The sequence below is a fragment of the Trichoderma harzianum genome, assembly GCF_003025095.1.
Source record: "Trichoderma harzianum CBS 226.95 unplaced genomic scaffold M431scaffold_7, whole genome shotgun sequence".
Classification (NCBI taxonomy): domain Eukaryota; kingdom Fungi; phylum Ascomycota; class Sordariomycetes; order Hypocreales; family Hypocreaceae; genus Trichoderma; species Trichoderma harzianum.
The window spans coordinates 386536-400437 of NW_020209255.1; the positions used below are offsets into that span (position 1 = coordinate 386536).

General features: G+C 51.0%; 4 protein-coding genes across 4 annotated transcripts; 1 reads left to right on the forward strand and 3 right to left on the reverse strand.

The window, feature by feature from the left end:
• Positions 1-66: 66 nt before the first annotated feature.
• M431DRAFT_144261 (hypothetical protein) lies at positions 67-3348 on the reverse strand. The gene is made up of 4 exons (XM_024912673.1): positions 3231-3348; positions 1901-3042; positions 727-1847; positions 67-647 (listed from the first exon to the last, which is right to left on the reverse strand). Exons 2-4 carry the CDS (start codon positions 2951-2953, stop codon positions 335-337), a joined length of 2487 nt encoding a protein of 828 aa, XP_024773332.1. The 5' UTR covers positions 2954-3042; positions 3231-3348; the 3' UTR covers positions 67-334.
• Positions 3349-3699: 351 nt separating this feature from the next.
• Positions 3700-5340, forward strand: M431DRAFT_116971 (hypothetical protein; the record flags this gene model as incomplete). The annotated part of the gene is made up of 4 exons (XM_024911984.1): positions 3700-4011; positions 4092-4666; positions 4770-5090; positions 5174-5340. The coding sequence occupies exons 1-4, from the start codon at positions 3716-3718 to the stop codon at positions 5338-5340; spliced, it is 1359 nt and encodes a 452-aa protein (XP_024773333.1). The 5' UTR covers positions 3700-3715.
• A 280-nt stretch (positions 5341-5620) lies between these two features.
• M431DRAFT_86613 (hypothetical protein) lies at positions 5621-8446 on the reverse strand (the record flags this gene model as incomplete). The annotated part of the gene is made up of 3 exons (XM_024923703.1): positions 5621-6094; positions 6171-8109; positions 8199-8446. The coding sequence occupies 3 exons, from the start codon at positions 8444-8446 to the stop codon at positions 5621-5623; spliced, it is 2661 nt and encodes an 886-aa protein (XP_024773334.1).
• Positions 8447-11268: 2822 nt separating this feature from the next.
• On the reverse strand, positions 11269-13397 carry M431DRAFT_49175 (hypothetical protein; the record flags this gene model as incomplete). Its single annotated transcript, XM_024916930.1, has 6 exons — positions 11269-11980; positions 12061-12151; positions 12229-12636; positions 12739-12847; positions 13001-13255; positions 13329-13397. Coding segments are annotated over 6 exons (1644 nt in total), but the record flags the coding sequence as incomplete, so codon positions are not given.
• Between the last annotated feature and the right edge of the window lie 505 nt (positions 13398-13902).

Consider the following 13902-nt stretch of genomic DNA (forward strand, 5'->3'; position numbering starts at 1 on the left):
GCTAGTGATGTTTTGTTTATTTGTTCACCGGATCACCTTTTTTTTCTTCGTGAAATTAGCTTATGGGCGCTTCATATGGCTATTCTAGATAAATAAAAATGAATATTGAGATTAAGTAGATATAGTAGAAGATAAATATTAAGCCCAGAAGCGCCTTTGTTTTTGTATTTCATCTACCTGGCGCGTGTTGAGCCGCGCTCATATTAACCCGTCACGGGAAGCAAAAGTACGTTTAGTACTAGGCCTCGAATATTTTATGTATGTAACATGGCAAAACGCATTTTAAAAGACCTTAGAACCGGATCCCATTCCCCAAAGAAATCGTAGATGCACTTCAATCAGTCCCCGGGCTGGGAAGCTCAGTTGACTGAATTCCCCAGCTATCAAACTTGGTCAGGTTGCGGCGACTAGTATCCCGACTCAGAATTCCCGGGAATATCATCGGATCATTCCCAGATATGTGCACATCCGCAGCTGAACTGGGCGCCTTTCGAAGAGACAATACTTCTGATGTTGGACTCGTGATGCTTGATGCAGCTTCTGTCGCGCCAGAGGAGGGAATGTTTCCCATTGACGATTTCGAGGCCAACTCGCCGCTGATGCTCTTCTTCTCAGCATTTGGATCAAATGCAGCGTATCGGCTAAGTCTGTACAGCAGCCATTTAACACATCTGATCAGTAACACATTCTTATAACACACAATAAGAGAAGAAAAAAGACACTTACACTTCTCGCTCCGTCAACAAGGTAGAATACCTAAACTCCTCTCTGCGGTCGGGAACATTCGTCTTGGCCATGGTATTTCCTTCTCTGCCAGGCTTGTCAAAGCAAGGTCCCAGCCACTGAGCCTTAACAGCCGCCTCGTAGCCGCTCTGCTTGACCGAGTTCTTGGCCAGCTCGCACATATCTGCCGGGCTAAGCTTGTAGATTTGCGCGGCAACAGCGTATTCCTCCATCAGAGGCTCCTTTGTGTATGCAAACTGCAGAGGGTCGTCGGTTGAGAGGGACACGTTGAGACCTCGTTTGAAGTATTGAGGGAACGGATTGCGGTCGTACGATAGGAACAAGGCGTTGTTGCTCAATGGCGACATGGCCACTCCAATCTGTTCGAGGTAAAATACATACTGCAACAAAGGGACCTTTCGGAGCAATACTCCGTGGCTGATACTGTGGCAACAAAGCGTCGCGACAGCCAAATGCTCCGGGTCTCCAGCTTCAGCGCAGTGAGGCCGCAGGATAAGAGTGTTGAAGCCACGCTTCTTACGCCACGAGTTGAGGGAAGCCATGTTTGCGAAGAGATAGTAGATCCAGTAGTTGTACGGCGGGTTTTGCTTCGTGTTCCACTCCTTTGGAACGGGGAACTTCCTGTACAGGCGCCTCTCAATCTTACTCTCGTCGTCGACGCTGTCGAGACCGACGACACGCTGCAGGAAAATGTGCAGCTTAGGGTGGCTGGAGGGGTCCTTTGTGACTTCGAACAGGGGCTGGAAGACGTTGGTGACGACTTGATCAAACGACTCCATTAAGCCATTGTCCTTGTAAACATCATATAGCCGAGGAATCTGGATGAGCCACCGAACATTTTGCGAAAACAGCTTATTATCGACGACCCAGGCTGCAAGTTTGTCCCATTCATCCAGTGATTTACCATAGATGGATAGACGCCATTCGGCCATTTGGTACTTGCTGGCTTCGAGATCGGAAATGACTTCCTTGGTGAGCTCGGCTAGATAGCGGCCCTTGATCAGGTTGTCCGTCTTCAAGAAGATCTCTCGGAGTCGAGATTCTCCAACGGGATTGTACTTCAGGTTGAACTTGTCAAATCGGTGGAAAGAGTCCACGTGGGCCTGTTGTAAGTCAGCCCACAACGTCGTCATTTAACAGGTCGTGGATAACATACGTGCATATCAAGCGTGTCAATACTCAAGTCATATGCCGTAAGATTAATACTAGCAAACACCTCGGCAAGCGTCAAGTGCTTCCCATCACGGAACAAGACAACCTCATCAGGGTTCTTCTTCATCCTACTCTTGATAAAGCGCAGCAAGTGCTTCTGGTTCATGGACGCCGAGTGGTGCACGTGAGTGTCTACTTTTCGGACGTTGTAAAAGTCTCTGTGAGGCACCTTTTTGCTGTCGGCAGTTTCCTGATACTCGTTTAGAAGCGCGTACAGGTTGAATTTGCCTTCGAGGTATTGGAGGCGGCGGAAGGCGAAGCTCTTGCTAGGCCCATCTGACGAGGCGGTAAGGATGCTGTCGAGGTCCATGTAAAACTGCCTGATAGTTGGGATGTGGAAGGCGGGTGTTTCGGAATCGGCACCCTCAAAGACCTCATAGACACCAGCATCGCTCAGCTTGAACGTCATGCCGTCGTCCTTTGAAGGCAATGGCAGGACATGCTCCATGTCGAAGCTATCTCCAGGCTTGTCTCCCGGGGGATAAATCTGCCAGTCGGCGCCATTTCTAGGATCATCGCCATATCGCTGCAGCGACAGGGCCATGTATTTTTGTCTCAGCGCGATAATGTCTTGAATGCTCTTGGAAATGGAGCTCAGCTCTGCCGTCACCTGTGGCTGAGGGTCAAGGAAGTTGATATTGGAGATTCCCCTGCTGGCCTCAGCTGCAAGTCTAGCGCTGTCAAGCCCAGACACAGAAGCCTTGCCGAAAGACTCGGACAGTGCAGCGTCGCCCTCATATTCGAGGCCGCCGCTTGATGCCAGAGCCGCGACGGGGTCATTATACGAGGATGACACAGCGTCCGCGGCACCGGAGCCGTCTAGCTGGCTTCGCTGATAGAACAGCTTGGCATCAGCCTGGGACATTTGCCGCTCAACGACTGAGTCGTAAAAGGTGGTGCGGTGAGGAATATCTCTTGGAAGCACGCCATCTTGAGGAGTCTCGGGCGGCTGAGGGGTATTTTCTCTGTCACTCTCTTGTCTGTGATGAGAACACATTTTGGGAGGAGGGAAATGGCCCAATCACCACAGCCTTTTATTTTACGGCTGAAAAGGTGAGGGATAGTGGTTTTCTTTCTTCCTTCTTTCTAAAGAATTGGCGTCAATCAATGTTTATTTGATACAATTACAACTATGAACGGCTGACGACATTTCTGAGGCATATGGTTGACGTAAGACAACAGCTAAAAACAAGCTTTGGATAAAAGTGCGAAAACTCAACGAAACAAAAAGAGAAAAAAAAAAAAAAAACAAAGAGAAAAAGAGCTCCACGTACCAGAGCAACTAGAGGACGGATTGAAGAGGATTATATGTATATAGAAAAGATATCTGATAAATAGAGGGTAGAACAAATTAACAACGGGCAATAGCAGTAGTAGCACAATGGAGTCGCCAATCTGCGAAACCTTTTTTAAGTTTTGGAAATCTCTCCAAAGAAGAGCGACATCTCCCAGCTCTTTATACTCCAGAAAGGTCCTACTAAAAAGAAAAAAAAAATGAGTCAAAAGCATAAAACTCACTGAACTAATGACACACAAGAGCCGCTCCGGGATCCGCTTCGGCCGGCCGCCACCGAAGCCGCAGGTGAGCCACGGAGGGTGCCTATAAGCGGGGATATGCATCAATCAAGGATCAAACCGTATCAGTCGTATCTGCGTGAATGAGTCTCACGCCGGCGGATGAATTGAGATGTGATGAATTGAATTGAGTTTCATCAAAAACATTCTTTTTTCAACATCAATTGCATCGATTACAGTCAAAATGTCCAGCACCAAAACAGTCACCGTAACCGTAGACCCGCCGCAATCCTCTTCCTCAGCTCCCATCGAGCTAGAAACCATCGTCCACGAAGCTCAGCCCAGACAATCTTCCAATGCCGTCGCAGATCCAGAAACAGGAGGAGAGACATCCGAGTCTCAACCCCCTCTGCCCATCTTCAAGATCCTAGTCTCTGGATACTCATTCTTCTGCGCCGGTCTGGATTCAGCAACTCTCGGCCCATTGGTGCCGCACATTCTCGACGCGTTTTCCATTGGCACAGGTCACATCGCCATCATGTAAGTCCACTCCAATTCCAATCATCTCCCCTTCAACCATCTTTTATACAAACTCGTATCTAAAAACAAATCACCATCAGATACGCCGCCATCTTCGCAGGATGGCTCCTCGCAGCCCTCACAAACCCCTTCCTCGCAGCCCACCTCCACCTCGGCAAGCTCCTCTTCATCGGCGCAATCTTCCAAGTCTTTGCCCAATGCCTCCGTCCATGGGCCCCTTACTCCCTCTTCTTCTCCACCTTCTTCTTCCAGGCCCTGGGCATGGCATTCCAGGACACGCACTCCAACACGTACGTCAGCGCTGTACGGGATTCGCATCGCTGGCTGAGCTTCATCCACGCCATGTATGCGCTTGGGGGCCTCGTCGGGCCGCTCATCTCGACGGCTATTGCTACTGCTGAAGAAGACCGTGTAAATGGATGGAGAACGGTGTATTACGTTACACTCGGGACTTCTGCTTTGAATCTGATTGCGGTTGCCCTGGCCTTTAGGGATACCCTCTTCCTGATGAAATCACAGTCCGCAGAGGCACAGCGTGAAGAGAGACGCAACAAGGAGGCATTGGAGGAAGTAGGACAACTTCTTAAACTGAAGAACGTCTGGCTCATGAGTGCCTTTTACTTTTTCCAGTCGGGTGCCTGGTCCACCTCAGGAGGTATGAGTCTTGCTCCTCTCACTCAACTCAACTCAACTTATCTCTCCTCCCACCATGCCAATCTACACAACACATCAACTAACACAAACACAACCAAAAACAGGCTGGGTAGTCGAATACCTCACCCAACACCGCCACGGCCAACTATCCCAAGTCGGCTACGTCCCCACCGGCTTCTGGGCCGGCGTCGTCCTCGGCCGCACCCTCCTCGCCGAGCCAACATTCCGCTTCGGCGAGCAGCGCATGATCCTCTGCTACAGCATCGCCACCCTCGTCCTCCAGCTGCTCTTCTGGCTGCTCCCCAACCTCGTCGCCAGCGCCACCGCCTACGCCCTCATGGGCTTCTTCTTCGGCCCTTACTTTGCCACGGGCATGCGGGTGTCGGCCAAGATTATCCCGAGAAAGGTTCAGTCTACGGGACTAGGTAGGTTCTCTTCTTCTTTTCTCCTCTTAAGTACCTATATGGACAAGACGTGAGAGTGGCTACTTACAGTTGATGTGAATTAGGCCTCATATTTGTCCTAGCACAAGCTGGTGCCGCCATCTTTCCCTCATTCACCGGCCTCATTGCAACTAGTGCTGGTGTTCAGGTTCTGCAGCCAATTGTTACCGCCTTGATTGTCGGAGGGGGCGTGTGCTGGTGGCTTCTTCCAAACGTCACGTTGAAGGAATGATTGCATTTTGAGCAGCCAGGTATTGCGTAGGTTTATGCTTTAGTTGTTTTATATACTTCGGACGCAGGCATGTACACAGTTGCTCAGACGAGCAGGTTTAGTTTTTATGCAGACAGCACGTCACAACTTATACGATAACATATATCTTCATCAGGGTGTATTAGCAATGGTAAACTGGTATCATATGCTCAAAGACCGGCCAAAATTCTCTTTTTCCCGTTCTCTTTTTATTTCATTTATTTCCATTGCCGTATATCCATTCAAATAGGAGTGAGCCTACCTACTTCGAATATCCATTGGTCTTGACCCAATCTGCCACGTCCTGGCGGTCTCTCTCCAACCAGGAAATCTTGGATCGGATAGCGTCCTTGCTCTGTGCAAGCGACTGGTCGTAGCCGTTGTTGTTTTTGCCGCTAAAGAATTTCTCAACACGGGCCAGCTGCTCTGGCTTGGTGAAGCCGGATGTCAGCAGCGACACCATAGAGCTGAGCATAGGCAGGGTAGGCGGGTGTCGCTTGTAGAGCTCCTCCCAGTTCTCCGTCATCCAAGTAAACAGGGCTTCGATACCCTCGGGGTGGGTGCGCAGGCCGGCAGCAGGCATGTAAATGTCTTGGTCCTTGACCTCGCCGTTCAACAACAGGGCCAGGGTCCTCTTGATAAGCTCGGGGTCCTTGGCTCGGCCCAGAGATCGGAGACAGGTGTTGCGCTCATCGCTGTTGGTCGAGGAATGGTACAGCCCAATGATCTGGTCATACTACGCGCGCACAGTGTCAGCTCCATGTCTATGCAGATCTCCTTACTACTCGGGGAGGGTGAGATCAAAAACTTACTTCTTCCTTGCCGCCAAACTTGAGGGCAATTGCAAAGACGCTCTTGCGAATGTTGGGGTGAATCGCCGACTTATCGCCAGCCATGAACTTGGCAAACATTTCCTTGGAGGCTGAAATAATTTTCTCGTCGCCGCTCAAGCCAGCGCTGCCAAAGAGTGTAGCCTTGAACTGCTGCTCAACATGACCGTCCGAGTCGGAAAACTCCCATCCAAGCTCATGGGCCTTTGAGCTGACAATCTCTCTCAAGAATGCCCGGACACCGTCTCGAACAGCTTGGTCTTCAAATAACCAGGCAGCTTGAATCGATCCAATTCGAGAAATGATCTCGTTCCACACGACAAACTCCGTCTCAGCGTCAAATCCCTTGAGAAGGTTAAGGACGCCAGACGTCTTTCCGTAACCGGAGCTGGAGAGCGCGGCAGCATCTGCAATCATGCCGGTCCTGTCCTCCGTGGACAAAAGACCTTCCTTTGCGGCCTTGCCCAGCTTCTCCAAGCGGCTAGGCGAGTAGAGTGTTCGGTAGATTCCAGTGTGGTTGGCATTGAGCTTGAAAAAGTCGGTGCTGGGCAGCTTGAATTCTTGCTCTCGCTCCTTCAAAGCAATGGTCTCATCAACACCATCCTTGGTCTTGAGGCCCAAAAAGACAGGGTAGAGGGTGGTGTCTTCCTCAGGCTTCACGTCGCCGGTACGGAGGAAGCGGTTCTGCTTAACATGAATAGAGCTCTCGCCTTCCTTCTCGGTGACAGTGAGGACTGGGTATCCGACCTTCTTGGTCCAAGCAGTCATGACTTCGTGGACAGGCTTGCCGCTAACCTCAGCCAACGAGTCCCATAGGTCGCTGGTCTGAGTGTTTCCATAGGCGTACTTGTTCAAGTACTTGCGGACACCCTCCAAGAACTTGTCCTCTCCAAGGTATGTGGAGATCATACGGAGCACACAGGATCCCTTGGAGTAGGAAATGGCATCGAAAATTTGGTTGATCTCGTCAGCACGCTTGACAGGCACCTCAATCGGGTGGCTGCTTCGGAGGGAGTCGAGCGACAGGGCAGACTGCAAATCGTCTGTGACATATGTTTGCCAAACGCGCCACTCCGGGTAAAAGATGTTGCAGGAATACCACGAAGCCCAGGTAGCGAAGCCTTCGTTGAGCCAGAGGCCCTCCCACCAGTCCATGGTGACCAAGTTACCGAACCACTGGTGTGCCAGCTCGTGCTGAACAACCTCAGCCACGCGCTGCTTGGTGGCGGCGCCGCTCGCCTTCTCGTCCAGCATTAAATCGACAACTCGATAAGTGACCAGACCCCAGTTCTCCATGGCTCCCTGAGCAAAGTCGGGAATGGCGACTTGATCCATCTTGGGCAGGGGGAAGTCGACACCGAAGGCCTTTTCGTAGAAAGCAAGAGTCTTGGCGGCGAGGTCGACGGAGAAGCGTCCGTGCTCGATATCCTGGCCGGGAGGAGCATAGACTCGGACGGGGACTCGGAAGTCTCGCGACTCAATGTAGTTGAGCTCGCCGACAACGAAGGCGACGAGATAGGTGGACATGAGAGGTGAGGGGTTGAAGTGAACAGCCTTTCTGGTTCCACCGGTAATCTTGGACTGGAATTCAGTTTCGGAGGCAACGTCCATGTTGCTCAAGCAGGTCAAGTTCTTGTCAGCAACGAGCGTGACGGTGAACTTGGCCTTGAGAGCCGGCTCGTCAAAGCAGGGGAATGCTCTGCGGGCGTCGGTGGGCTCCATCTGGGTGCTGGCCAAGATACCCTCGGTACCATCTGGCCTCTTGTATGTAGAGCGGTAGAAGCCCGCCATCTTGTCGTTGAGCTGGCCGGTGAATTCGATTTCCAGCTGCACCTTGGTGTCCTTGGTGAGGGTGTGGGAGCCGCCAAGGTCGAACTTGGTCACTTGGGTAGCTTCATCGTAGGTGATGGCAGGCGTGGCACTGTTGAGACGGCACGCGTAACTGTTAGCACGTCCGATTGTCTTTGTAACGAATGGAGTTGCGCAATGGCAAAAGGACAGATTTCTCACCTAACAGCCTGGCCACCAGAAGAGAGCTTAGCGCCATGGATGTCCAACTCGAGAGTGTGGAGGGAGATGGAGTTGGAGGTCTCGGCCACGTCAAGGTCGATGACGACAGAGCCGTTGTACGTCAGCTTCTCAAAGTCGGGCTCGACAGTCAGGTGGTAGTGACGAGGGATCACGTTAGCGGGCAGCAGCTCGCGGCCCTGGACGGCGGCCGAGGCCGAACCCTCGAGACCAGCTCTGGATCGACACATGGCGGAGCAGAAGCGAGCAGACGATGGAGTCGGAGCAACAGGAGGGCGTCGAGCAAGACGAAGGCGTAGGAACGACGACAACGACGACGGTGAGAGAGGAGAAGAGAGGAGAGAAGAAGAAACGGATGCTGAGGGAGGGGAAATGAAGGAATGGGGAGAAGAAGAAAGTGAGGAGAATGAAGAAGAGCTGGAGAATGAAAGAGAAGTAGAGAGTGGCCTTTTGCGAAGAGAAGGCGGTGACGGCGTATAAGAAGAATGAGGAGAGGAGGAAGATGAAGCAGCAGAAGCAGAAGCACGGCAGGCGACACACCAGCCCGAGGAGCTCCTGGACCTGGACCTGTTGAGCCCCTCCAGGTTGAATGGCGGGGTCGGCCGCAGCATCAGTGAGTGGCGGGGGGACCTTTGGGCGGCCCGGAGAGGCTGCAGCCACCCCATGCTGTTGCTGTAGGTGCTGCTGTCGGGTGTCTATAGAGGGGGGGTTGTTTCAGTTGTATACTGGAACTTGGAATGGGAATGATGGACGCTATGATGTGCTCCGGCGGTGGTTTTTGCGTTTCTGTCCGTGCTTTTGCTTTCTTATTGACACCCAACTCAACCTTGATAAGCTGTGCTCCAAGCTCCAATTGTCACTGGACCTCTGCAGACGGCGGTTGCGCACGGCTATGCAATGCAAAGAGCAGCTCACACATGAAATTGTCCCGAAATTTTCACTCCGGGCCGGCTAGGATTGCCAGCTCCGAGGATTAACCATGAAGATCACAAAAGATCCATGGATTTGGTGGGGCAGAGAGGCAAACAGGCCACTTTCGCTCAGTGCTGTTTCGCAGAACAGGGACTTTTGCCCTTGCTCCTTAACACGATACGCAAAGGGAAAGATGCTCCGGTTTGACGCGGGGAGATTGAGGCTGACGGCGTTTACTTCAGTTTCAATTACACAGGACGGGGTGGAAGTGGGTTCAAGTATGTGCTGGACATATGAAGCACAGGACTCATATTGGAGGGAGACACGTGTATGTCATTGGCATTCTATATGCTATTGCTAGGTAAGGTATGTATGTATGCAGTCAGATCATCTGGGTTATTAAGGCAGTGTACAAAAAGCATCCAATTTCCTCCCAGGCCCAGCCGAGCTCACTATGACAAAAGAAATGTACATATCCAGACTTGTATCTGTCAATCTCAAGATGTCGCCCAAAAACAATGCAGAAAAACGATCTAAAATGGTGATATAAACGATGATATAACGCCAATGTAGCCCGTGTCAGGATAAATCGACCCGTAGGGCATGCTTATGTGTCCCGTCAATATGTACAAGTTCAAAGAGGCTGGACATCGGGAGATTTAGAGTTACTTTCAGGTGTGGCAGAAGATGGTGCAGTGTGATAAGACTCTGGAGTCTCATATACCGTGGAAACCGTATGGACATTATAATCCTCCTCCGAGTAAAGTAGAGCGGTTCCAGCGACGGTTGAACTGGTAATATCTCCTGGCGCACCGTGATCCTCCGGAGACGCATAGCCCTCCGAAGGTGATGTGTAAATATCAGAAGTGGTATTAGTGGTATTAAAGATAACAGAGGAAGGCGTGTCGTATCCTGCCGGAGGATTCAAACTGTGTTCAGTGCTTGCATGGCCTTCCGGAGAGCTGTATGGGGCGGGAGTAACATAATTTGAGGGCGTATTAAATGGCGCGGCAATGTCATACCCTATAGAAGCTTCATGAGACTTTGGTGTGGTATAAGGTCCTGCATCACTATAATCAGGCCAAGGAAGGTGTGGCGTGGAAGTGTCGTAAGTGGTGGTATTCGGAATCATTGAGGAAAAAGATGGAGGTGTTAATCCGGTGATGGGCCCGATATGGGACATAGAGGCAGCCACGATGTACTCAGAAGCTGCAGATGGGCTAAGTGTCGAGAGGAATGCAGGGTCAACATAGGCTGGCATGGAAGCATCATAAGCCGGAGACGCGCCTGCAGCATAGAATGTAGAATAATCTAGGGCACCGTTCAAAGGCGCACCAGCCATGTTGGTCAACGGCAGAGACGCATTAACAGTATTATTCCACGGCAAAGACCCATGAACAGTATTGCCCAAGGGCAAAGAAGCATCGGCAATATTGCTCAGCGGCGCATCCAAGACTTGACCAGCTGGAACAGGCCCAAAGTAAACGGGCGTCGTCGCAATATAGTTCGGAGACGCAGATGTAATGGGCCCTAAAGACGGGGCCGCAACGACATTTGGAGATGCGGCGGAAATATAGTCTGACGGTGAAACGGGGGTGTGCCCGGATAACCTAGATTCAACAGGAGTGGCTGTACTTGTATTACTTTCGGGGGTCAAAGCCGTAACATAGCTGGGAGATGCAGATGACACCGAAGGTAGAGATGCCGATGATGGGTAATCCACGGGTACAGGCTGGGTATCAGTAGTAGATGCCGTGGGTTCAGCAGAGCCAAATGTCGCGGGTATAGCTAAAGTATCTTGGGAAGACGTATTTGCCTGGTCTTTGGAGATCAAATGTGGATTCATGTAACCCGTATGTCCGTCAGGCACCGCGGCCGCATCACTATTGTGACTAGATGTTCCATAATCAGCATAAGTAGCAAGTTGTGATCCAGTTCCAGCGTCGGATGCCGAGGCAGGGACCTCAGTGACCGATAGATCCCACAATCCAGGGCTCACAGGAGCTTCGGGATCAATGTATTGAACATTCATCAGCGCACCACTAGAGGCTTGATCTGGTGCGGCGGATATAGTCGGCTGCGCGTTGTCATTATTTGTATCATCATGACCACCATTCTCCAGTAATTCCAAGTATTCCGTCGGTGTCGAGCGAAAAAGGTGCCGAACGATTCTCTGAACAATTCTGAACCCTAGTTTGGCAGAGCCAGACAAGAAGTAGAGCTTCCTCTGGAGCACCAGAGTAGTCTTGATAGCACGGTAAACATCGTCTCGGCGAGGAAGCGTCTGGGCTTTGTCGTTGAGCACCATGTTGCTCATCACAGTCGCGGCGTCAACAAGAGAAAAGATGATGAAATGAAACCGTCCGTCCCGAAAAGTGAGAAATTTTAGCCAGTTGTCCAGGACTTGCACTATCAGCAGGGTCAAATCAACCGCAGTCCTACGGAGCTCGAGCTCTTCCGCAGAAGACTCGTCGGTGTATGGCAGCGCCATGTGCGGCCGAAATGGATTCAGGACCATCATGTATCCCATGGTGTAGTTGTAGTGGCGATGGTACTCGATCCAGGCCTGCTTCTTGTCGTTTGACGTGTCTGGGTTTGTCAATGCAAAGATTGGAGGGAAATTTCTCATCCACTCATCAATCATGCCTTTGTATTCCATGACCTCGCTGCGTGTCTTGATTTGGGCCGGGCAAGGGAAGCGGCCGGCCAGTCTGTGGATTAGATCTGACTGCATGTTCATGTGCATCAAAGGAGAGAACTCTCCGTCCGGTTCCAATGTTAATGATGGGCGTTTCGCATTACACATGCTGTGATCAACCATAGTATCTCGAGATAATCCGGACGCTATCTGCCTGGGAAATACGTCAGTTACAACGTCTCAATTGCACGTACTACGCTTCTAAAGCGAGAGAGACGTCTGCGAACAACTCACCAGTCCCACGAGTCGATTACGCACCAAGCTCTCCGCCGTATTTCGAGCTCGAAGTTGGGTACGTCATTTGCATCTCGTTCCGTATCGAATCCTATTATGAGTCGAAGACAAAGACAAGGTCAGCGGCTATCAGCACGGTGGAATACTTCAGCTATGGAAACAGCATACCGAGTTCTTGGGCTTCACGAACGGCTGTATAGAACATGTGACAGGCCTCAACGAACATGGCCTCGGCTTTGTACCAGTACGTCGAATGCAAGAGCCACAATACATTGTTCTTATGGTAATGACCGGTAGGCATGGCGCTGTAGAGATAGCGCGCTGCATAATGAAAAGACTCGGTACACTCCTGGCAATCATTACCGAGCATTTTCTCGAGTTTCTTCTGTATGTCAACAGGTAAATGCTGACAGGCGCACGCGCACATCATCAGTAACAAACATGTCCATGGAACTGGCAGTGGTTTATTTTTGGACCTTTTTTTCCACCAACGATTGTACTCTCTGCCAAAATCGGTTTTATGAATCATGCCATAGTGCGGGTTTACGTTTTGGAAAAAGCTCAGTATGAGGGCATCTATGAATGAGCAATCGCAGCGTCTGGTCAGTCGAAAGAAAACCTTGTAGCATAAGTCCGAGATGGAAAGAGAAAATCAGTCAAACCTGAGAGCAGACATACCTACGTGATTCCGGTCTTCTGGGATAATGGCGAGTGCAGAGCGCAGTTCGGTACAGGCCGCGGCTGAAAGGTGGTACTGCTTGTTGCGTCGAGGTCGGGGTTGTCTCGTCTGGAAAGGAGAATTTACGCATAAGTATGGATTTCCTTCCACTAGTATATCTGATGATTCGACAAGGGGTCCTACCTGTGTACCGGAAGAAAGCTGCGTAAGTTGGCCACTGGATTGCTCAAATACGAGGGGACCTGGGTTGTCCGAGTCCACAGGGACGCCATTCTGTACGACGGAATCGAGTCCTCCATTACCAGTGTCTGCGTCAGAGTCATTGTCGGAACTGGAGTCTTCGCTGCTGCCGCGATACCGTTTCTTGGAAGCTCCGACTCCAGCGGTTGTCTTGCTGGTAGTAGCACCACTCGCTTGTGGTGGTGGATTAGCTGGTTTTGATGGCTTTTCTTTGAAGATGCAATTGCGTTGGACTCCTCGAGACTTGCAGTGTACACAAGGGAAGATTTTGTTGCACTAGATGGCAGAAGAGGTCAATACATGTATACATTGTATCCAAAACTGCTGGGCGTCTTGACTCGTGGCCTACTTTTTGTTTCCTCCTTTGGCATTCGGTGCACGCATATTTGAACCGCTGGGGAGAGACGGACTGGTCCATATTCGTAATTTCCCCCCTTTTAGCTCTTTGGGACTCTCTCTCCAACTGTCTTTTTCGGGGTAGTTATGGGAAATCAAGGAGGAAAGATGGAGAGAACGACAGAGAGATGGTAGCGAAGGTCATATATACGTAAACCCGGTGTCGAACCAGAAGAGAGAGAGAATAAATAGGGGAAGAAATAATGATAAAGAAGAGGATAAAGAAAAGGGGAAAAGCAGCGAAAACTGACGATGGAAAAAGGCACTTTTGGTGCTCCCAGCTGCCAAGGCGACGATCCAACGGTGCAGAAGGCCGAGCTGCTGTCCATCTCGAAACGGTAGAGAGAGACAGCGGCCCTCGGTGGGGCTGAGAGCACTGAGCAAGACCAAGTTTGAGCAGGCACGGCGGGAGCTGTCCGAAAGGGAATGGCGCAATCACGTGGTGCATTAGCGGCGATTTCGCAGTGGATGCATGGGTGCTGTGATTGGCTGCGGAAGACTCAGGCATCTCTGAAGATGGTTTAGTG

Bases quoted from the DNA above. Each gene is read 5' to 3' on its own strand.
- M431DRAFT_144261 (XM_024912673.1), bottom strand. From the start codon at position 2,953: ATGTGTTCTCATCACAGACAAGAGAGTGACAGAGAAAATACCCCTCAG. The intron at 1,848-1,900 runs GTATGTTATCCA...GACTTACAACAG, and splicing joins TTGACACGCTTGATATGCAC to GCCCACGTGGACTCTTTCCA. The intron at 648-726 runs GTAAGTGTCTTT...GCTGCTGTACAG, and splicing joins TTGTTGACGGAGCGAGAAGT to ACTTAGCCGATACGCTGCAT.